At 46.2% G+C, this 23,097-nt stretch overlaps 1 protein-coding gene across 2 annotated transcripts in view; it reads right to left on the reverse strand.

The window, feature by feature from the left end:
• ttc7b (tetratricopeptide repeat domain 7B) overlaps nt 1-20,023 on the reverse strand; it is a 61,866-nt gene extending 41,843 nt beyond the window's left edge. The window contains exons 1-5 of one of the 2 annotated variants that reach the window (XM_046307972.1): nt 19,820-20,023; nt 15,726-15,880; nt 14,476-14,644; nt 6,937-7,070; nt 4,893-5,014 (exon numbers count right to left, since the gene is read on the reverse strand). In XM_046307972.1, the coding sequence (XP_046163928.1) occupies nt 4,893-5,014; nt 6,937-7,070; nt 14,476-14,644; nt 15,726-15,880; nt 19,820-19,940 (701 nt within the window). In that variant the 5' untranslated portion in view covers nt 19,941-20,023. The remainder of the gene's footprint in view (nt 1-4,892; nt 5,015-6,936; nt 7,071-14,475; nt 14,645-15,725; nt 15,881-19,819) is intronic. The other variant, XM_046307973.1, reaches the window with a different exon arrangement.
• Between the last annotated feature and the right edge of the window lie 3,074 nt (nt 20,024-23,097).

The following is a 23,097-nucleotide window of genomic DNA, read 5'->3' on the forward strand; positions in this document are numbered from 1 at the left end:
GCATATTACTAAAAAGGCATAGTTTGAAGAATTGGCTTGGTCCATGCCCAGTCCCAAATGCCTCCTCCTCATGAACTACAACACATACTGGAAGATTTCTTTTACTATTCCGATCCGACAAAATCTACGAGCAGAGAGAGCAGCACGAGATTCACAGGCAGGAACGCTGCTGCATTATTCATGAGCTTAGCAGACACCTTTAGCCACAGAAAATTACCGCTACTCACAGCCTACACATTAGCCATGTACGCAGCTGGCTATTTACTGAAGACGTTTCCTTTTTAGCGTTGGCATTCTCGAGGATAGGAAAAGCACCTTCCCACTTGAAATAATGTGGGAACTGTGTGTGGACTGTGTGAGAGATTTGTACGTAGGGTGTTTTTATGTAGTGTATATGTCTTTATACCACTATACCAGTGTGTGTGTCCCATGTTGTTTCATTAGTGAGAGTGAGCGAGGGAGAGAGCTGTGTGGAGGGGGAGGCTGAGTGTAGGTGAAGATATGTAGCTTTCAACATGAAAGAGACACTGTGTTGCATCATCTATTAACTATTAGCTTCAGCAGCAGCCTTTTCTTTTTATCTCTTCTCTCGTGCTTTGAAGTGGGAAACAGTTCTCTCTATTTTCCTTGGGAAAAATCGACCTTGCTCTAGAACAGTGTCTGTGTACCAAATGGCACCCTATTCCCTATATACAGTAGTGCACTACATTTGGACCAGAGCCCTATGGGCCCTCATCAAAAGTAGTGCACTATAGCGGGTATAATGTGCCCTTTGGGACATAGCCAGTGTTTCCCAGGCAGACTGTGGTAAGGATGGGTCCTCCCAGGAGAACCAACCAGTCCAAATGGTTGCTTGAGGAGAATTTAATGGTGGATTTAATATGTAGCTGTATTAAAATGAGAAGATCAAGTTCCGCATAACTTCCATGAGAGATAAATAATTAATGTATGGGAATTGGCAATAGCAAAAAGAGCGATTAAGAAAAGGGTTGATAATGGTGTGCATTCTAAATTGCACAATTATCTCTTTAAAGTGCATTACTTTCAACCAGAGCCCTATAGGCTCTTGGCCATTGAGCTCTAAGCATGCTGGGATAGTGGAGGTAATGTCGTCAGTATGGGGGCGGGGCTACGAAAAGGAAGAGGTAATCATCCACCTTCAGGTCTGATTGAAACAAAGCCAGCACACGCACACACAGCCAGCCAGCCAGCCAGCCAGCACACGCACTCACTCACAGCCAGCACACACTCACTAACAGCAAGCGCGCGCACTCAGCCAGCACACACACACTCACTAACAGCAAGCGCGCGCACTCAGCCAGCACAAACACACTCACTAACAGCAAGCGCGCGCACTCAGCCAGCACACACACACTCACTAACAGCAAGCGCGCGCACTCAGCCAGCACACACACACTCACTAACAGCAAGCGCGCGCACTCAGCCAGCACACACACTCACTAACAGCAAGCACAAGCGCCAGCCAGCACACGCGCACTCAGCCAGCCAGCCAGCCAGCACACGCGCACTCAGCCAGCCAGCCAGCCAGCCAGCACACGCGCACTCAGCCAGCCAGCCAGCCAGCCAGCACACGCGCACTCAGCCAGCCAGCCAGCCAGCCAGCCCAGCCCAGCCCACGGGCTCAGCCAGCCAGCCAGCACGGGCACTCAGCCAGCCAGCCAGCCCACGCCGCACTCAGCCAGCCAGCCAGCCAGCCAGCCAGCCCAGCCGCCAGCCAGCCCACGCACTCAGCCAGCCAGCCAGCCCACGGGCACCAGCCAGCCAGCCACGCGCACTCAGCCAGCCAGCCAGCCAGCACACGCGCACTCAGCCAGCCAGCCAGCCAGCCCACGCGCACTCAGCCAGCCAGCCAGCCAGCCCGCCCACGGGCACTCAGCCAGCCAGCCAGCCCACGGGCACTCAGCCAGCCAGCCAGCCCACGGGCACTCAGCCAGCCAGCCAGCCCACGGGCACTCAGCCAGCCAGCCAGCCCACGGGCACTCAGCCAGCCAGCCAGCCCACGGGCACTCAGCCAGCCAGCCAGCCAGCCAGCCAGCACGGGCACTCAGCCAGCCAGCCAGCCAGCCAGCCCACGCGCACTCAGCCAGCCAGCCAGCCAGCCAGCCCACGCGCACCAGCCAGCCAGCCAGCCCACGCGCACTCAGCCAGCCAGCCAGCCAGCCAGCCCACGGGCACTCAGCCAGCCAGCCAGCCCACGGGCACTCAGCCAGCCAGCCAGCCCACGGGCACTCAGCCAGCCAGCCAGCCAGCACACGGCACTCAGCCAGCCAGCCAGCCCACGCGCACTCAGCCAGCCAGCCAGCCAGCCAGCCCCCAGCCAGCCAGCCAGCCAGCCCAGCCAGCCCAGCCAGCCCACGCGCACTCAGCCAGCCAGCCAGCCCACGCGCACTCAGCCAGCCAGCCAGCCCACGCGCACTCAGCCAGCCAGCCAGCCCACGCGCACTCAGCCAGCCAGCCCACGCGCACTCAGCCAGCCAGCCAGCCCACGCGCACTCAGCCAGCCAGCCAGCCCACGCGCACTCAGCCAGCCAGCCAGCCCACGCGCACTCAGCCAGCCAGCCAGCCCACGCGCACTCAGCCAGCCAGCCAGCCCACGCGCACTCAGCCAGCCAGCCAGCCCACGCGCACTCAGCCAGCCAGCCAGCCCACGCGCACTCAGCCAGCCAGCCAGCCCAGCCAGCCAGCCCACGCGCACTCAGCCAGCCAGCCAGCCCACGCGCACTCAGCCAGCCAGCCCACGCGCACTCAGCCAGCCAGCCCACGCGCACTCAGCCAGCCAGCCCACGCGCACTCAGCCAGCCAGCCCACGCGCACTCAGCCAGCCAGCCCACGCGCACTCAGCCAGCCAGCCCAGCCAGCCAGCACACGCGCACTCAGCCAGCCAGCCCACGCCGCGCACTCAGCCAGCCAGCCCACGCGCACTCAGCCAGCCAGCCCACGCGCACTCAGCCAGCCAGCCCACGCGCACTCAGCCAGCCAGCCCACGCGCACTCAGCCAGCCAGCCCACGCGCACTCAGCCAGCCAGCCCACGCGCACTCAGCCAGCCAGCCCACGCGCACTCAGCCAGCCAGCCCACGCGCACTCAGCCAGCCAGCACACTCAGCCAGCCAGCCCACGCACTCAGCCAGCCAGCCCACGCGCACTCAGCCAGCCAGCCCACGCGCACTCAGCCAGCCAGCCACGCGCACTCAGCCAGCCAGCACACACGCACTCAGCCAGCCAGCACACGCGCACTCAGCCAGCCAGCACACGCGCACTCAGCCAGCCAGCACACGCGCACTCAGCCAGCCAGCACACGCGCAGCCACTCAGCCAGCCCAGCACTCAGCCAGCCAGCACACGCACGCAGCCAGCCAGCCAGCACTCAGCGCGCCAGCCAGCCAGCCACAGCCCACTCAGCCAGCCACACTCAGCCAGCCACAGCCAGCCAGCAGCCCACGCGCACTCAGCCAGCCAGCCCACGCCACTCAGCCAGCCAGCCCACGCACTCAGCCAGCCAGCCCACTCAGCCAGCCAGCCCACGCGCACTCAGCCAGCCAGCCCACGCGCACTCAGCCAGCCAGCCCACACTCAGCCAGCCAGCCCACGCACTCAGCCAGCCAGCCCACGCGCACTCAGCCAGCCAGCCCACGCGCAGCCTCAGCCAGCCAGCACCACGCGCACTCAGCCAGCCAGCACACGCGCACTCAGCCAGCCAGCCACGCGCACTCAGCCAGCCAGCCCACGCGCACTCAGCCAGCCAGCACACGCGCACTCAGCCAGCCAGCACACGCGCACTCAGCCAGCCCACACGCGCACTCAGCCAGCCAGCACACGCGCACTCAGCCAGCCAGCACATCACTCAGCCAGCCAGCACAGGCACTCAGCCAGCCAGCCAGCCAGCACACGCGCACTCAGCCAGCCAGCACACGCGCACTCAGCCAGCCAGTCAACCTGCACTCAGCCAGCCAGCTATGGCACTCAGCCAGCCAGCACACGCGCATTCAGCCAGCCAGGGCACTCAGCCAGCCAGGGCAGCCAGCCAGCACACGCGCACTCAGCCAGCCAGCACACGCGCACTCAGCCAGCCATCTGTCCTCAGCCAGCCAGCAAATGGACTCAGCCAGCCAGCACACGCGCACTCAGCCAGCCAGCACACGCGCACTCAGCCAGCCAGCACACGCGCACTCAGCCAGCCAGCACACGCGCACTCAGCCAGCCAGCACACGCGCACTCAGCCAGCCAGCACACGCGCACTCAGCCAGCCAGCACACGCGCACTCAGCCAGCCAGCACACGCGCACTCAGCCAGCCAGCACACGCGCACTCAGCCAGCCAGCACACGCGCACTCAGCCAGCCAGCACATGCACACACAAAACTTTACTTTCATATCATAAGATCTAGATAGTCACACACACTACTTCTCTAACCTACAGGGAAGCTAACCGGCAGGTACCAAACTATGGCTAACTAGATCAAACCACAGCAGCTATGGACCCTGTCTCAAATCCCATGTTCAAGCCATTGAGCCTGCTGAGTCCAATCACTCTTCTTCAGGCAGGCTTGAGGCTTAGCATTTTGGCTATGAGCTGCAAGTCAACCTGAGTCTCTATGGTACTACAAGGGCATTCATCTCTATGGGGGCTGAGGGGCAGAGAGGAGTGGAGGAATACCTACCATCTGTCCTGAGACAAATGGACCCTTGGATTGGATGAAAGAGTGTGGAGCAGAGAGGGAAGAGTGACAGTGGAGCAGCAACACACACACAGTGGGTTAGTGATGATTATTACCAGCCTAGATGTCAGTGTATGTGTATTCCACACACATGCCCACAAACACGCCCACAAACACACCCACTGTCTCTCTCAGACACAACACGCGCTCTCTCCTACCCGTTTTTAAAGTGGATGACATGTGCCCTCTGAAGTCCAGTCTCCAGGAAGTATCCCAGCTCCTGTTCCTGTGCCACTGGGCCTGGCTTTGGACTGCGGTTCTGCATCCCCGCACTGAGGGCCTGAAACACACAAAACAGACCTGAGAACACACAGCACAGGCAACACACTGGTCTAGGAACAGTCAGCTGTGAACGCTTGAAGACGCAGAGAACAAAGCCAGCCTAGTGTTCACACTGGGCATCAACAATAGATTATCACACTGTATACACAATACATAAAATCAGCCTGCAACGCTCCAATCAGAGAGATAAGAAAACACAACCAAGACAACATGAGGTAATAATAGGACTAGAAGGAAAGAGAGAAGAGGAGAGGGGAGTGGGCAGATTGAAGAACCTTGGCTGCTCCTCTCTTCTCACCATCCCTCTCCTCCCCCTCCTATCCCTGTCCTCTCCCTATTTTCTCTCCATCAGTCCAACCAGACGGGCCCCATTGTGTTCCAACTCTTCTCTCATCCCTGTCTGTCAAACAGATGAAATCATTTCATCCAGCAGCAGGTAGCTAGTGTCCTCACAGTACCTTGAGAGAGCGAGAGCGAGAGCGAGACACACACAGAGGGAAGAGAGAGAGACACACAGAGACAGACAGAGACAGACAGAGACAGACAGAGACAGACAGGACAGACAGAGACAGACAGGACAGACAGGACAGACAGGACAGACAGAGCGCTTAGAGCAGCCTGGCCTTATGTAAGCCAAAAGAACAGAGTAGAACAGAACAGAGCAGAACAAAGCGGCACTAGCCTGGTTCTGTGGAGATGAGGAGGAGTGATAGATAGCACTACAGCCAGGTGTTTATCTAGGGCCTGTTGCCCTATTCATCTCCTGGGTGTTGTACCAGTGTCTCTCTGCATGCTGTATGGAATCAGCTGCTGGTTCAGTTACAGGGAGGCAGAGGGAGGGGGTCTATTTGGGGGAGTGAATCGATGCCACTAGATTAGAGTTTCAATATTGAATTCAAATAGCCGATACAGTTTAATGACATTTTGGAGCAACAACACAGCTCTATCCAGAGGCTTGGTCACTAAAATGACACCATGAGCCCAAAATGGGCCAAATGAGTCAACTAAGGACACAGGCCATCATGTTTTTTAAATATTTTGTTAGAGAAGAATCAGTTGTCACATTTTGTTGAGTCATCACTTGCCATTAAGAATCCCATTCTGAATGTCTAGGCACTCAATGTTTAGAAATAAATTCCGCTGTCCCATAAATCCATATTTGCATCTTGTTTTTGTAAACAGCATCATTCATACATGGATTTATGGCACAGTGGAAAAACTGGTGGGGACCTGGTGGCCCTGGTCCCCTTCCACCACTACGGTACTAATACTACAGACACCAGCACTACAGATGGAGTATAGGCCTATAAGGCCTACTGCAATAGTACACAGGCAGATCCAACTCCCAAACATTAGTGGATGTGTGGTGAGTGTTCTGGCACAAAATGGTTGCCGCTTTGAGGACTGAAAAAGCCCAATAAAAATCCAATCAATTAATTAATTAATTACAGCCATGTCCAATCAGCTTATTGAGGACACCAAGAATGGATAGCTATTCATTAAAAAGGTCAAACAGAAACTATTCGAGAACATTCATTTTTTATTTGACCTTTATTTAACTAATTCTTATTTACAATGAAGGCCTAGGAACAGTGGGTTAACTGCCTTGTTCAGGGGAAGAATGACAGATTTTCACCTTGTCAGCTTGGTGATTTGATCTTGCAACCTTCAAGTTACTAGTCTAACGCTCTAACCATTAGGCTACCTGCCGCCCCACTAATTAAGTTGCTGGTGGCTGGTCTTGGTATTTTGTATTGCAACTTAACTGTAATTTTAAAAGAGGGTTGGTTATTTTGTTAGTATTAGCCTAGATCCCCTAAAAATGATTTGGTTTGGTCAAAATTATTAGAGCATCTCCATCTTCTCCCTCCTGTCAACACATCCAGAAGTAAAGCCAATGTCAGCCGGTTGCTAGGTTACCTTCTCTACTTCCTGTAGGTAGAGCAGGGCGATGTCTCCAGACTTCTCATAGCAGGTAATCACTTCTTGGTCTTTGTCCACGTTACGATTGGACAGGGACGGAGACGCAGCCGGGACTTTCTCTAGACACAGACCTAGAGAGAGGAAGTTCATTATGCTGTATACTGTACACACATTGTAGCCACAATGCAGCCTACCAAGGGTTAAAGTTCATGCTGAAGCTTTAGTGTGTGTGTATTTGTGTGCGTGCGTAGTGTACACTCATCTCTCCTCTCTGGCTAATTCAAGCCCGTCCTCAGCCACGGAAAAAGTGACACACCTGGGCTGGGCCCCTGCTGCAATATGAATCAGTAGGTGATCAAGGCTCCCAGACAGCCAGCAGAGAGCCCCTGAATGTTTTATCACACGCTCAGAGGACAACGCACTAGCCTGACAGACGTCTGGAGGAGCAACCAGAAACTCAGGGTTAGGTGGCAATGGAAGTGTCTCGTTGCTCTGCTCTGTCTGGGGCCTCTAGGAGCAACGGAAGTGTCTCACCGTCCTGCTCTGTCTGGCCCTGGGGCTGACTGGGGCTTCCAGGAGCCAGTGTATGGGATCTGAGTAAAGGACACCTCACATCAGCCAAGGACTGAAGGAGATACCTGAGACAGATTTATTTTATAGCAGTCCCCTTCCTTTCTTCTAGAGGACATTGGGACAACAATCATCTTCCACTTCTGGCTGCTGCTGGTCTTGGTTTCACAAATTAAGGCTCTCACTATTTTCCCTCATGTGGTTTCCCTGATTTTGTAACCTGCAAGGAAACAAAAAACTGGGGCTTTGTTGTAGCCTGGGCCCCTCGCTATAGGCAGAGTTTTATTTGTATACTCATGTGGTAAGGAAAATAAATAAATCGGGGCCCTAAAAGGATACTCTTTGGTACGGGAAGAGTATCCCTGTCTGACCTCTGGGTAGATTGGGCCGTGTCTCTGTCAATCACCAGACCATTCTGTATGTAATGAGATAATATGGAGGAAAGCAACACTTCCATTGTGGCCACACACACCTCTTTGTTATGAAATCCAAGCTGCAGTTTCCGAAGCCCCCTTTTAAAACAAACATTAATAATAGATGATAGCCTTAATAACGAATTAATTATAAATAGCTCTCGTCTCTGGAATTACACAAGACTACGGCAACCGTGTGGCGCTCAAATAGAGCCATTCACTAACAGGGTCCAAACAATACAAGCCAAACGGTTCATCCATCAACTCCCCATGATTGCTTTACACACCCTGAAACCTCCAGTACCATAGAGGTGCAGACGTCTTCTCATTATAGGACATGACTGGAACATGAATACGGCTGTGTGTTGAGAGAGTGATAAATGGAGGCAGAGAGGGAGATGGAGAGAGAGGTATACGTAGATAAAAACAGGAGAGCCGGCAGAGACGGAGAGATGGAAAGATGAAAATGCTCGATCACCCACTCTGGCAAGGGAGAGAGAGAGAGAGAGAGAGAGAGAGAGCGAGACAGACAGAAAGACAGCAGCAGAGGGGCGTCAGCAGCCAGGCCTGTCTTCGCCTTATAAAGATATACCCTTGTGGTGGTGCGGGTGGGTGGGTTAAAGACTGTGGATCCTCTTGTCGTTGTGGGGCTCTGCTGCCGTGCCACACATAACTTATTCATTCCACTGTGGCACTTTAACAGCCTAATGGGCTCCTGTGTTACTCTAAACAGGCCCGGCCTGAGCCCCTCCTCCCCTCTCGATTAGGACGCTCATAAAATTTTTACAGCACTAAAGTCTTCCCATTAACCCCCATCGGACAAACAAAATGGCTGGTCCAGACAAAGAAACACAACTGACTAATGAACTCCGATGTGGTGTATGGGCGACTGCTTGGCTTGCATCGTTGGGTGGTCTGTGTAAATCCTAGGGTATGTTGGTGTATGTATAGAGGGGGACAGGTGTATGTGTGTGTGTGTGCGCACTAGGCTGCTGTATTGAGGTGGACAGGCTGAGGCTCCACACTACGGCAGTGCTTCTTCTCTCAGCTCACAGCCAACGTAACGCTGCTGGTCTGTCAGAACTCTGATCAAAGCTCTGCAGTCCTGGCTGACACATTCACTGTGCTCTGCATTAGAAATTGAGAGAGCGAGAGTGTGCGGTATGTATGGTGTGCGTGTTTGCATGAGAGCGGAGGACTCCTCTCGCCACAACAGTGAACCCCTACCGCCACCACATGGCCAAACAACACATTGCAGGGGATACGAGGTCAAGCCACGAGGACTGGTCCTGCTGTCAGTTTCCTCAATTCAGAGACAACACATTTTCCCTCCATGTCATGTACATTTTCAAATACACACGAGTAACAATGTTGTTCCAAAGCATGACTAGATTACCTATGTCAAGCTTTAAAAACGGGGTAGGGTGCCACTGGGGTGCCACGGCAGGGCAGGCACGAAGTCCTGACTCGGACTGGCCAGACCAGCAGAGTTAGCTAATACAGTCACCCCAGCCTCAGCACTTTCTCAATGACAGGAGATGAAGAGGGATTCAGCACCACATATTACGTTGAACGTTTTAATGTCACAGGCACAAGTACAGTGAAATGCCTTTCTTGACAGCTCCAAACCTAACAATGCAGTAATCAATAACAATGTGGTACTACAAATGTGTTCACTAATAAGTGTATTAAAAAATGAAGTGTTTGGTCCCATATTCATCACATGCTATGACTTGTGACTCTACACATTTGCTGTTTGTTTTGGTTGTGTTTCAGACTATTTTGTGCCCAATAAAGATTAATGGTAAATAATGTATCGTCATTATGGAGTAACTTTTATTATGAATAAGAATATAATGTTTCTAAACACTTCTACATTAATGTGGACGCTAGCATTGTTACAGATCATCCTGAACAAATCGTGAATAATGAGGAGAGAGAAAGTTAGATATCATACCACCCCAAAATGCTAACCTCCCCTGTTATTGTAATGGCAAGAGGTTAGCATGTATTGGGGGTATGATATAAAAACACTAACCTCCCCTGTTATTGTAATGGTGAGAGGTTAGCATGTATTGGGGGTATGATATAAAAACACTAACCTCCCCTGTTATTGTAATGGTGAGAGGTTAGCATGTATTGGGGGTATGATATAAAACACTAACCTCCCCTGTTATTGTAATGGTGAGAGGTTAGCATGTATTGGGGGTATGATATCAAATGCTAACCTCCCCTGTTATTGTAGTACAGAGCCAGAAAACAAAAAATAATGTCACTGTCCCAATACTTTTGGAACTGACTGTTTGTATGTACCATATTTACAATGTGCAGGCATACTGGAGTGACAGAGGTAAATATGTAAAGGGGTAAGGTGACTAGGTATCAGGAAATACACTATATATATATTCAAAAGTATGTGCACACCGCTTCAATTAGTGGATTCATCTATTTCAGCCACACCCATTGCTGACAAGTGTATAAAATCGAGTATACAGCCATGCAATCTCCATAGACAAACATTGGCAGTAGAATGGCCTTACTGAAGTGCTCAGTGACTTTCAACGTGGCACCGTGATTGGATTCCAACAAGGATTCCATTCGTCAAATGTCTGCCCTAGTCAACTATAAGTGCTTTTATTATGAAGTGAAAACGTCTAGGAGCAATAACGGCTCAGCAGCGAAGTAGTAGCCCACACAAGCTCACAGAAGCGCATAAAAATCGTCTGTCTTCTGTTGCAACACTCACTACAGAGTTCCAAACTGCCTCTGGAAACAACGTCAGCACAATAACTGTTCGTCAGGAGCTTCATGAAATGGGTTTCCATGGCCTCGCAGCCACACACAAACCTAAGATCACCATGCACAACGCCAAGCATCGGCTGGAGTGGTGTAAAGCTCGCCGCATTGGACTCTGGAGCAGTGGAAACGCATTCCCTTGAGTGATGAATCACACTTCACCATCTGGCAGTCTGACGAATCTGGGTTTGGCAGATGCCAGGAGAACGCTATCTGCCCCAATGCATTGTGCCAACTGTAAAGTTAGGTTGAGGAGGAATAATGGTCTGGGGTTGTTTTTCTTGGTTCGGGCTAGCCCACTTAGTTCCAGTGAAGGGACATTTTAACACTACAGCATACAATGACATTCTAGACGATTCTGTGCTTCCAACTATACAGCAACAGTTTGGGGAAAGCCCTTTTCTGTTTCAGCATGACAATGCCCCAGTGCACAAAGCGAGGTCCATACAGAAATGGTTTGTCGAGATCGGTGTGGAAGATCTTGACTGACCTGCACAGAGCCCTGACTTCAATCCCATCGAACACCTTTGGGATAAATTGGAACACCGACCTCGAGCCAGGCCTAGTTGCCCAACATCAGTGCCCGACCTCACTATAGCTCGTGACTGAAAGGAAGCATCCATGCAGCAATGTTCCAACATCTAGTGGAAAGCCTTCCCAGAAGAATGGTTGCTGTTATAGCAGGAAAGGGGTGACCAACTCCATATTAATACCCATGATTTTGAAATGAGATGTTCAACGAGCAGGTGTCCACATACTTTTGGTCATGTAGTGTACAATATGTAGAGTAGCAGCGGCATATATGGTGATTGTATGCGAGTGGGTGTGCGTGTGTGTAGAGTCAGTATAAATGTATGTGCATATTATGTGTGTGTAAGCAAATTATGGAGTGAGTGTTTGTGTGTGTGTGTTGAAGTGACAGCGCATGAAACCTGAGAGTACTTGGGGACAGGAATGATGGTGGTCATTTTAAAACATGTGGGGGTTACAGACTGGGACAAGGAGAGGTTGAAAATTATAGTGAATATGCCTGCCAGCTGTTCTCACATGCTCTGAGAACGCTACCTGGAACACCACCGGGCCCCGCAGACTTGTAGATGTTAACCTGATTAAAGACCTTACTCACGTCAGCCTCGGAGCGCAAGATTACCCAATCCTAAGGGGTCGGTGGCGGCCCTCACACCCGACACGATGTTGCTATTGTCGAAGCGTGCAAAACAAAATGCATTGAGTTTTGTCTTGGAGAGAAGCATCATTGGGCAGATCACAGCTGGGTCTTCTTCTGTAATCTGTAACGGACTGTAGCTCTGCCACATGCTGCGGGGGTCGGAAGCCTGTGTAATAGGATTCTACCTTATTCCTGGATTGTCCTTTTACTCATTTGATGACTACGCGGAGGTCGTCTTGTACTTGTTCCTGTCCTCAGCCTCAGGTTTGGTTTCAGATTAGGCTCAACGTCCTTGGGAATTGACAGATGACACTTCCTATCAAGCTGGTCACCAAAATGACTGGAATGGAATGTGTAAAGTAGAGTAAAGCACTGAAGCAGAGTTGAGATCGAGCTGAGGCTTGGCGGTTGAATAGAAACTCGGGTTATGCAGTGTTTTCCATAAGCGCTGGAGGTCGGCTAAACAGCTGATAGACTAATTGTCAGCCGGCTCCTTCTTCCACTTTTCATTTAAAAAAGTTTACAATTACATTGCTAGTCAGAAAAGTCTGTATAGCCTTCTCCCACTAGAATGAACAATACGCATCTTCTAGTTATACAGTATATTGATAGGACAGGCGCCTGTCAGTCACAAAGCAAGCGATGAGAGAGAAACACTGCTGGTTTGTTGTTGGTCCTGCCTCTCAGTACCGGTGTTATTTTTGTGAACTGTGGTTGGCTACAGTCAATTTTATTTTCACAGAAGGAGCGCATGTTGCTTCATTGACTCCTGGTGAGTGAATTTACAAGCAACTGGCAATGGTTGGAAATCCACTTCATTATTGTTATGTGGCACATTCATTTATTTCCTTTTGCGTGTTTCAAAGGCCTACAGACAACCACGGAGTCGGGGTGCATAGGCTATTTACTGTTGCTTGTGTTGACTAGTTTCTAAGAGGTGACGAACGAACTGAATAAAGTCCATCTCCTATATCCCTTTGCTCTTCATAAATCATACAACGTAGTTATGTCTATTGTATCGTGTCGGGACAAGTAAACTAAAGATGTTGTTTGTGTTTTCCTAGGATTCAAAGACCATGTCGAGACTTGCCAGTGTCCGCTAAAAGTGACTCGTCAGTGTAGACGAGTGATGGGTTGTTCGGCTCTTTTTGCACAGCTCTTTTTGGGTGAATGGAACCAAATTGCATCGGTGAGAGAGCCATTCATTTGGCACACTAATTTGAATACTGGTAGACTATTACTGCTCTTTGATCACTATATGCCGATAAATAATGAAAACATTTGATGAAGATGTTGAATCCTCACTGCAGGAACAATAGGTAGTGGAGAGAGAGCCTCATTCTGGTCCAAAATATGATACAAGAAAACAGATTGAAGCATATAAAAGCTAATGGCATGAAACTGATATGGTATTATAGATGTTGATATAGGCTTCTGATTTTATTAAAGTGTTGATAATGGAGTAGTCAACTGCTGCTTTCTGAGTAGCAAAGCCCATGTTTAACACCTGCTTCATTCTTCAAATCATACCTGTATGTTTATTCTTGGGTACCTGACTTATATATATATATATAATTTTTTTTTATAACCTTTATTTAACTAGAATTGGGGTTGCACAATCTGGCAGGGGTAACTAATTTACTGCAATTCTATATTATTTCTCAACAGGGAATCCAAGTTTACTTACCTTTTTTCTTAGGTCTTTGCCACAATAAACTAAATTGAAAGAGGAGACTAGATGTATTTTTTGCCACAATAAATTAACTTGAAAGATTACACTAATATTTATAAATAGATTACTAATCTACAGCCTTCCTTCCGCCAAAATCCCACCCACAGTGATTGATTGACAGGCTAAACTCGAAGGGATAGTTCAAGCAAATGACATTGGTTTTCCTGTGTCCACAGCAGCAAAGACAATAAAATACATAATTTGAAGAACAAACATCAGTGGCAATTCATATCTTGTAGTAACGCTGTAAAAATGACTTTAATCTCAAGAGAAGACAGATTGAAATGTAAAAAAAAGATTATTTTACATAGAAAATAGTCCTTATCATATAAGTCTAAACGATATCCAAAACAACTAACACGCTGAATTCATACATTTTCAGTAATTGTTATTGTAAAGCCTTTCTACTCAACACCACAACTAATTTTACCAATCTGTGAAGTAAAGTTGTTAAAGTATTCAGTAAGTCACCTGTGTATTTCAGATGGAATCAAGGCATTAGAATGTACCAGAGGCATTCAAAATAAAGTACATTCTGCAACAACAACAAAAACGGACCCCCCCAGCCCGGAACTTCCTGGCTGGCTCGTTTTTTTATTTGGCTGGCTACACCATGTATTAACGGGTAACACTGATTATGCAGCTCCGAAACCATACTTCTGTCCCCTTGAAACAAAAATATGTGTCTAGACTTTTGATTTGGGAATACTTGCAGGGTTCTTCATGCACAGAGTATTTTGTGGCGGGAAACCCAGAGGTTTGATCACACCCTCCACCTTATGCCTCTTTTTTAGCCTGGAAAAACCCGGACTGGTGTAATGTGAAGGCATACTACAATTGGTACACAAGGCTCTTACCTTTGGTAGCGTATGCCTCGGCGATCATGGAGAGACGGTAGACAGGGGCTCCCACCAGCGCCAGCTCGTCCAGGGTCACTTTGCCATACTGGTTGATGGCTTCACTGTAGTCTCCCTCCACGTAGGACAGCTTGGCCATTAACATGCTGGCCTCTTGCATGTAGTCCGGCTGGGCACGAAAGGAAAGAGAAGAGACAGATAGTGTTGTTTTCTCCTGCACACAAAGACGTGTAGCTAAATGTATACGCTTCAGAGAAAAAGAGGGCATAGAAGCTGCACGAGGGAGTGATGCAGCGTTATGAGGTTCTATAATTCAAAGGGGATTCTCTCAGTTTGGAAAGGCAGTGAGTGTAAAGCCAGATACTGATTAAACCAGTGTTACCTTTTGTAGTATTAGAATACTGTTATAAGTCTGGTAGTTCTGAGCAATTAATTGAAATTTCAGTTATTTTTAGTTTTTTAAACAACTAATTGACCGACATCAATTCCATTTTGGGTGTTTGCTTTCTAAGAGCTCAACACGCATATTGCACAGTTTCTCAAGAGATAAATCAGATCCAGCTTGAACTGTGAGATGTAGTAGGGAGTTGTAGTTTCCAACAGGCCAATATTATAGGTAATTTAGTGCATAAAACCTGGTAATTAACTACAATGACAATCCATTATGCATCTCCTTGTCTGATCTGTTTGTTTTACGCCTGCTACGGTTGGTGTGGGGCGGAGATGGAGAGAAGAATGCGCAATCGTGGATATAGAGCAGCTGTTGCTTCGCGAGGTAAAATACATGATCTGAGTGATTGATAGTTGGTATTCATCAGTCATAAACGTATGCCTTATTTACTTTGATTTTGTCAGACAGCATAGGCAGGAACTCAATAGCGATTAGACAATGACTTGGAATGAAATGAGAAAGTCGTCAAATAAAATATCTTATTCAAGTTATGCGAATAAATTATGGTTATTAAGTGATAAGCAGTAATGGGCAGTCACTACCATCACAGGACTTTTAATAATTGTTTTATTCTGTGTTGTTAAAGCATTCAATCCAAATAATCGAAACCAAAATGGAAAACCGTAATTACTTTTTAATCAAACCGAAACAGACCTCAAAAAGCACTAATCGCTCAGCATTAAAGACTGCACTACACTGTTATAACACTATTACAAGACTAAACTAGACTGAAAAGTAGACAGATGATGTATACTAATATAATGGTCATAGGTGAAGTCTACTGTGTTACATCAACTACCTTGAGGTTCCCTCGGTCCAGGGCAGCAGTCAGGTGTTTGTGGACCTCCACTAGCCTGGGTCTTGGGCCCCTGGGGCTGGCCCCCTGCTTGATGGGGTTCTCCTTGATGTACTGCTGGAGCTTGGCCTCCCCCAGCAGCAGCTCCCCCAGATCATCTGAAACACAGTTTAGACTACACCTCCAGTATGCTTCATAACATGTAACAGACTACCCTCCCAGTTCAACAGGGTATTGTATTCAATATGCACCAAATGTAAGGAAATGGATTGAAACCGGGAAGGACTACCTGATCTTGTCCAATAACAAACGTGTTTTTGTTTTCCAGCACAAAACGTTTGCTATGTTTTTCTATGATGTTCACTAATGAATATGACCTAGAACAAGCCACTGATTTCTTACCAACTAGGCTAACTACCAGATTCATAGGTGGAATGACAACACACATCATGTTCCAATAATATATCACAGTAAAGACAGATCAGTCAACCCTGACTAATATGCAGAATCTCAAACAATCTGTACATTACTATAGCATCAGTATTCAGAAAAGTTGATGGGAGAGGGGGGGGGGTCATAATTTCAGCAAGCCATGACACCCACCATCTGCAGATTGTTCAAAAATCTAATTTGATCTCTGAGAAATCAAGCTAATTGATTTCACCCAAACGGTCCCTTTTAATTGATAGCTTCACATAATATTCAACAAATACAGTACCCAACATCCAATTTGGACCAAACATATTCTTATCATTGAGTAAAATGGTCAAAAGCCACTTGAGGTATAGTGACTAAAATGTTGTGACAACAAATAATACAATTAAAAACCATTGCATGGCAGTAACATGATTCTCAATAAGAAAACAGCTATATTTGTAGTGTGATTAGTGACATTTACCATTAAACCCAGCCCAAAGCCATTATTTAAATTGTTTTGTTGTAAAAACACCAGAAAATCAGCGCCAAGTGGTTTTAATTTAGGACCTCTGTTCCAAAGCATTGCCACACATAATACAGAGATATATGTGACTGTATACAAATGTAAGCAAGGTTTGAAATGATTACGTTTTAGTCAAATATTCTGTTTGGTCTTCTTGCGTTCAATTTGCAGTCTGAGTCTACACATTTTTTGTAATTATGTTCTGGCTCCCTAACCATGTGCTCAAAATATATATAAATTGTCCAGTGGCTGAATCTAGTTGATGATCCCTGCTATACAGTGTGTGTTTGGGACTTTCACTATTTGAAGACCATTAGAGACCATAACATTGCTACCATTAGAACTATAGCCTAATGGTTTGCTTGTATGCAAGGAATGGTCTAACTTATCCAGATCAATTGTTTTTAACGGAATAAACCACACACAGAGGGGTCATTTCCTGGACATAAATTAAGCCTAAGAGAAGGACAAACTGAATTGCTTTCAGGGCGGACTGGCTTGAATTGTGAGGATGACCATACAATTTATTTTCATCGTCAGCAAAAGCTATTGGTTTTCTACCCAAAGTTGCAAAGAAAATGTTGTGATCCATTTAATAAAACACAAGAGACCAGTAAAATGGATGTGGTGGCAGTAGCATGAACAGTGGCATCTAGTGGGCATAACGCAGTACTTTCACACTATGGTAAATAGTGCAAGCAACTTCAATGGCTAATTTCTCTGAACAGGGGAAAAACCCATCACTCGATTCACAGGGAATAAATTACAAAAAAATTAAGAAGCAATACTACAAGCAGCATCTCCTTACTACTTGTCAGACATAGAAAACTGAAAATGTATATAGGTTCTTGCTGTAGGATTGTCGTGGGGGTCAGTGGGTTTTGATAATTTTATTGAATTCCTCATGTCTTACGGGGAAAGGGGGGTACCTAGTCAGTTGTACAACTGAATGCCTTCAATTGATTTGGGTCTTCCGCATTTAACCCAACCCCTCTCAATCAGAGAGGTACGAGGGGCTGCCTTAAATTGACATCCATGTCTTCGGTGCCAGGGGAACAGTGGGTTAACCGCATTGCTCAAGGGCAGAACGCCAGATTTTTACCTTGTCAGCTCGGGGATTCAATCCAGCAACCTTTCGGTTACGGGCCCAACGCTCTAACCACTAGGCTACTTCATTATTAGGAGGAATTATGGTCCAAATTGGATGTTAGGTACTATACTTATTGAAGATTATATGAATCCTATATATTAAAATGGCCAATTTGGGGGCAATCAATTAGTTTAATTTCTTAGAGATCAAATTATATTTCAACAAAATAATATGTTTCAGGAACGCTAATCTTATCCGTTTCTAACTACAGAAACGACTTGAGATGGTGGGTGTCGAAATCCTCTCGCTTGTCCTTTTTGAGGTGGAATGACTCAGGGTTAAGAGCAAAGAGAGAGCAATAGTAATGGCGTCTTTTTGTAGGCACTAACTTCGCCATGGTTCGTTGGACAAAGCCAAACGGGAAATTAATGCAGTTTTTGTACGGTTTTGGGATAAATGCCGAAAATAAGGTCTGTGTTGAACCCAGGTTTAGGAGATCTTACACGTTTTGTTCTACGAGATCACTTTCATCAGCAAACCTCACTTGTGAATTATGAAGTATTTATTGTAATGTAATCCAATTTTAAAAACTAAGCACATAAAGGCTTCATTCATGAATATCATGTTAACTGACTGATACTATAGCAAAGAACAAAACGTATAAGATCTCTTAAGCCTGTGTTAACCTCAGACCTTATTTTCGCCGTTGATCCTAAAACCCTGTTATTTTCCCATGGGAATGGCTTAACGAACCAGAAGTAACTCATTTCCGGTTATTAGGACTACAAGTTGGTGAGCTCTAAATAGGGAGGACCAAAACTGCTGGTTGGAACTGGGCAGGCTAACTCTCTCATTCTCCTTGATGCAAAAAGACAACTCACTACACATTGAGAAGCCTGGTGTGGTGCAATGTTTTTAAGACTAGAAGAAGATTATAGGCCTAGGTTTGTACAAGATTAGTAGTATGAGTGTTATTCAACCCCTCAATGCCACACTTTTAAGGGGACTTGTTGGCTAATCCAGTTTGTTACGAGTTTAACTGGCCCATTATGCATGACAGGAGAGTGTGACCCTCTGGTCTGACTGACATAGGTATGTCTATCAGTTTACATCAACAAACATACATTAATTCCAAAATTAGATAATTCAAGGTGAAGTCAGCAATATGACATCATCATACCATCTCAGTGACTTCCTGCTTACAGGTTTTCCACTAGTTACCACAGCCACAAAGTAGAAATGGTCTATTTCGTAAAATCTATGAAAGCAGAAACGTGCTTTTTAGTCTTCGTTTTGGGTTAGGGTTATGCACAAGGTTAGCAGTGTGGTTAAGGTTTCAAATTAGATTTTAAGATGATACATTTTAGGAATAGGCAGGTTCATGTCTTTGTGGCTGGGGTAACTAGTGACGACCAACAAACACCAACGGAACCCAAATCTGCAAAGACCGCAAATATTTCTCACCTCCTTGAGGGATACTCACTGCTCAAAGATTTCAATTTAGTTTTTGTTCATTTCATTAAGGAGTTAGTCGCCCGATGTTATTGATATGCAGCCAGGAGCACAAGTAACGTTAGATTCTTAAACTATGTTTATGGAGCCTACCTTATGCAACTGGTAAGACAGCTAACGTTAAGCTAGCTCAGTAAAATATTTTTGAACATTTTCCTGGGTGAAAACGTTCAACCAGTATGCATAGCGCCGGGAATACTCTCTGCCCAAGACAAGTTTAGCTAGGCACACGGTGGTAGCTAGGCTGGCTAGCCCTGCCTTAAATTACAGAAAACTGTCAAAACAAGAAATAGGAAGTGAGCGCGTATGCACACTCAAATGAGCTTTGGTGTTTTCGCTAAATAGTTATAAACGATTACGGTGTTCAAAGATAATTATTTCGTTTTTACAGATGACCTAGAAATGGCTGGCTAGCTGGAACCGACTCGCAATGGAAATTGCATTCACGTTGACGTGGTTAAGAAAGCCCTTGGATTCTGCTCCCTGTCCAGGCCCCAAAACGCTGAATGAACCGCAGAGCAAAAGTAAATCACGAATCGCAGACATATTTCTTACCGTTTGATATTAGTTTAGCAGACAGCTGTCGTACAAGCTCTGGTATCTTGTCCCATTGTCCTTCCGAACGGCACCGTTCTATCTCGGTCTCGAGTCGTGACCCAGACTTTCTCGCTGTCATCTTCAGACTCCGGCGTTAGCAGAGACCAAAACACGACAGCCACGAATCATCAGCTGCGGTACGGGTTGAAATGGAAACAGCGACACCCCCGGTAGCTGTCACTCTCACATCTGTCAGATGTTGAACTGTCAATGTTTTTATTCAGGTTTTATTGCCATTTTCAAAAACGCATGTAAGGACATATTCATAGCTATGTATTATATCACCATGTTTGTTTTGTTTAGCCAACTGTTCTAATGTTTACAATGTGCAACCAGGCAGTCATGATGGAATATAAATACTTTAATACCACACATTCATATTGATACTTTATCCCAAAAGGCTTTAGGACAAGAACAGACTACTGATTACATGCTGAAATCTTGCTCCCAAACATATCCCTTCCAAGTCAGTTTTTAGAACTAAACAGTTAATTATTTTCACACCAACATTCACATTGGTGCCCTACAATTCACATTTCAAATATTGAGCTTATTCTTGGCAGTAGATTCTGGGCAAGTAAAAAAGCTTTCTAACCCAAGTCATATGAATAATAACACTTGGATGTTTAGGTAGAATAAACTGGCTGTGGTAGATGGTGATGGTATTGCTAGAACCTTTATCTATTTGAATCTTCAAACTACTCCAGCTACTACTCCAGCTCTATGGTTTAGGAGCATATCTTTAGTAAAACCTGCTCAATTTAAAGGTTAAAATGCAGGCCCACTTTATTTTGTACATTAAAATGATGCTCCAGAGCTTTTGTATAATTTGAGCCAGTAGTTTTAAAAGTAGTTCTCATGAACCCAAAAGGTCCCTGAAAATTGTGCACAATTGTATGTTACGTCATCCACTTAAGATCCCGGACTACATCTTTAAGACACATGTTGGTTCTGCTCTAGGCCACACACAGCATCTGGAAGTGCAGTATGAGTGTCATTAAGACAGACAGCAAGAAACAAATTAATACTACATTGGAAGGTGTAAGACATTTAGCCAACTTAAAGATATAGACAGTCATTTCAGGTACCCTACCAGTAATATAATAGGTGATCAAAAAATACAAGAAGTAGAACTGGCAGAGACAGGTATGGCAAGAGAGAATAATGGATATTTGGCAAGGTTACAGTACATTGGAGGCTGATATACTGTAAATTTCTATAGATCTAACAGTTGGTCCATTTATATTGTACATTTATCCTATGGCTTTGAGCTACTGTTAAGGCAAACCTGTAGAAAATCAGAGTCTGGAAATTCATTTTCTCCATATCTGTTTTTATCTTGCCCACTAAACATGGTAGTGGAACATACTGCGGCCAGAGGTGAGGAGCGTTTGTATGGTCTGGAGATTCAGGAGAGAACAGGGATAAACAGACACATAGTTGGTAGCAAGAGGCTACGCTAATGCAAAGGAGTGAGCAAAAGTATTGGAACAGTGACCATTTTTGTTTTGTTGTTTTAGCTCTGTACTCCAGCACTTTGGATTTTAAATTCTACAATGACTATGAAGTTAAAGTTAAAGACTTTCAGCTTTAATTTAGTTACGGGTAGTCCTGAATGAATCGTGAATAATGATGATGAGAAATATCATAACCCCCCCAATGAAAAGCTAACCTCCAGTTATTGTAAGGGTGAGAGGTTAGCATGTATGTTTGTTCATCTAACATTTTCATCATTCACAACTATCCGTAATCATGGTAGAGTTAACATGAATGTAGAAGTGTTTATAAACATTCAATTCTTATTTACAATAAAAGTGACTCCAAAATGACACAATACATGATTTACCATTGATTTCTGTTGGACACAAAATTATCTGAAACATAACCAAAACAAACAGCAAATGCATCCAACAAGCTCGTAAATTCCCAAGCTTGATGTAATCATTGCGTGCTAGGAATATGGGATCAAATACAAACATTTTGACTACTTTAATACACAAGTGAATTTGTCCCAATACCTTTGGTCCCTTAAAATGGGGGGACGATGTACAAAAAGTGCTGTAATTTCTAGACTGTTCACCCGATATGGATGAACATACCATCAAATTAAATCTGACAGTCAGCACTTCATTGTATAATGTTAAATTGTAACCCCTCCTGTCTCAGCCTCCAGTATTTATGCTGCAGTTGTTTGTGTGTGTGACGGGGGGATAGGGTCAGTCTGTTATATCTGGAGTATTTCTCCTGTCTTATCCGGTGTCCTGCGTGAATTTAAGTATGCTCTCTCTAATTCACTCTTTCTTTCTCTCGGAGGAGGACCTGAGCCCTAGGACCATGCCTCAGGACCACCTGGCTTGATGACACCTTGTTGTCCCCAGTCCACCTGGCCGTGCTGCTCTCCAGTTTCAACTGTTCTGCCTGCGGCTATGGAACCCTGACCTGTTCACCGGACGTGCTACCTGTCCCAGACCTGCTGTTTTCAACTCTCTAGAGACAGCAGGAGTGGTAGAAATACTCTCAATGATTGGTTATGGAAAGCCAACTGACATTTACTCCTGAGGTGCTGACTTCTTGCACCCTCGACAACTACTGTGATTATTATTATTTGACCATGCTGGTCATTTATGAAGATTTGAACATCTTGGCCATGTTCTGTTATAATCTCCACCCGGCACAGCCAGAAGAGGACTGGCCACCCCTCATAGCCTGGTTCCTCTCTAGGTTTCTTCCTAGGTTTTGGCCTTTCTATGGAGTTTTTCCTAGACACTGTGCTTCTACACCTGCATTGCTTGCTGTTTGGGGTTCTAGGCTGGGTTTCTGTACAGCACTTTGATATATCAGCTGATGTAAAAGGGCTATATAAATACATTTGATTTGATTTGAATCCAAAGTGATGGAGTACAAAGTCAAAACAACAAAAAATGTATCACCTTCCCAATACTTTTGGAGCTCACTCTAGTTATATTTACACCTACAGACACACACGTGACATGATACAGTTAAGAGGACCCAAACCCATCTCATCAAATTGATGAAAACTGGTGAGGGCCCAAAAAGGGGACAATTTTTTGTTGTTGCACTGAAACATGCAAAAACAAATCCATGCTAGGGGAAATGCAGGTTTTAACTAATTAAACAACAAAGAATATGACATGATCATATTATTTTTACGGTCGCTGTGTTTGACGGAGATTTCGATGCTAGGGAATTGTAGTTTCTTTAAAACGATTTCCCCC

The sequence above is a fragment of the Oncorhynchus gorbuscha genome, linkage group LG17 (genome assembly GCF_021184085.1).
Source record: "Oncorhynchus gorbuscha isolate QuinsamMale2020 ecotype Even-year linkage group LG17, OgorEven_v1.0, whole genome shotgun sequence".
Classification (NCBI taxonomy): Eukaryota; Metazoa; Chordata; class Actinopteri; order Salmoniformes; family Salmonidae; genus Oncorhynchus; species Oncorhynchus gorbuscha.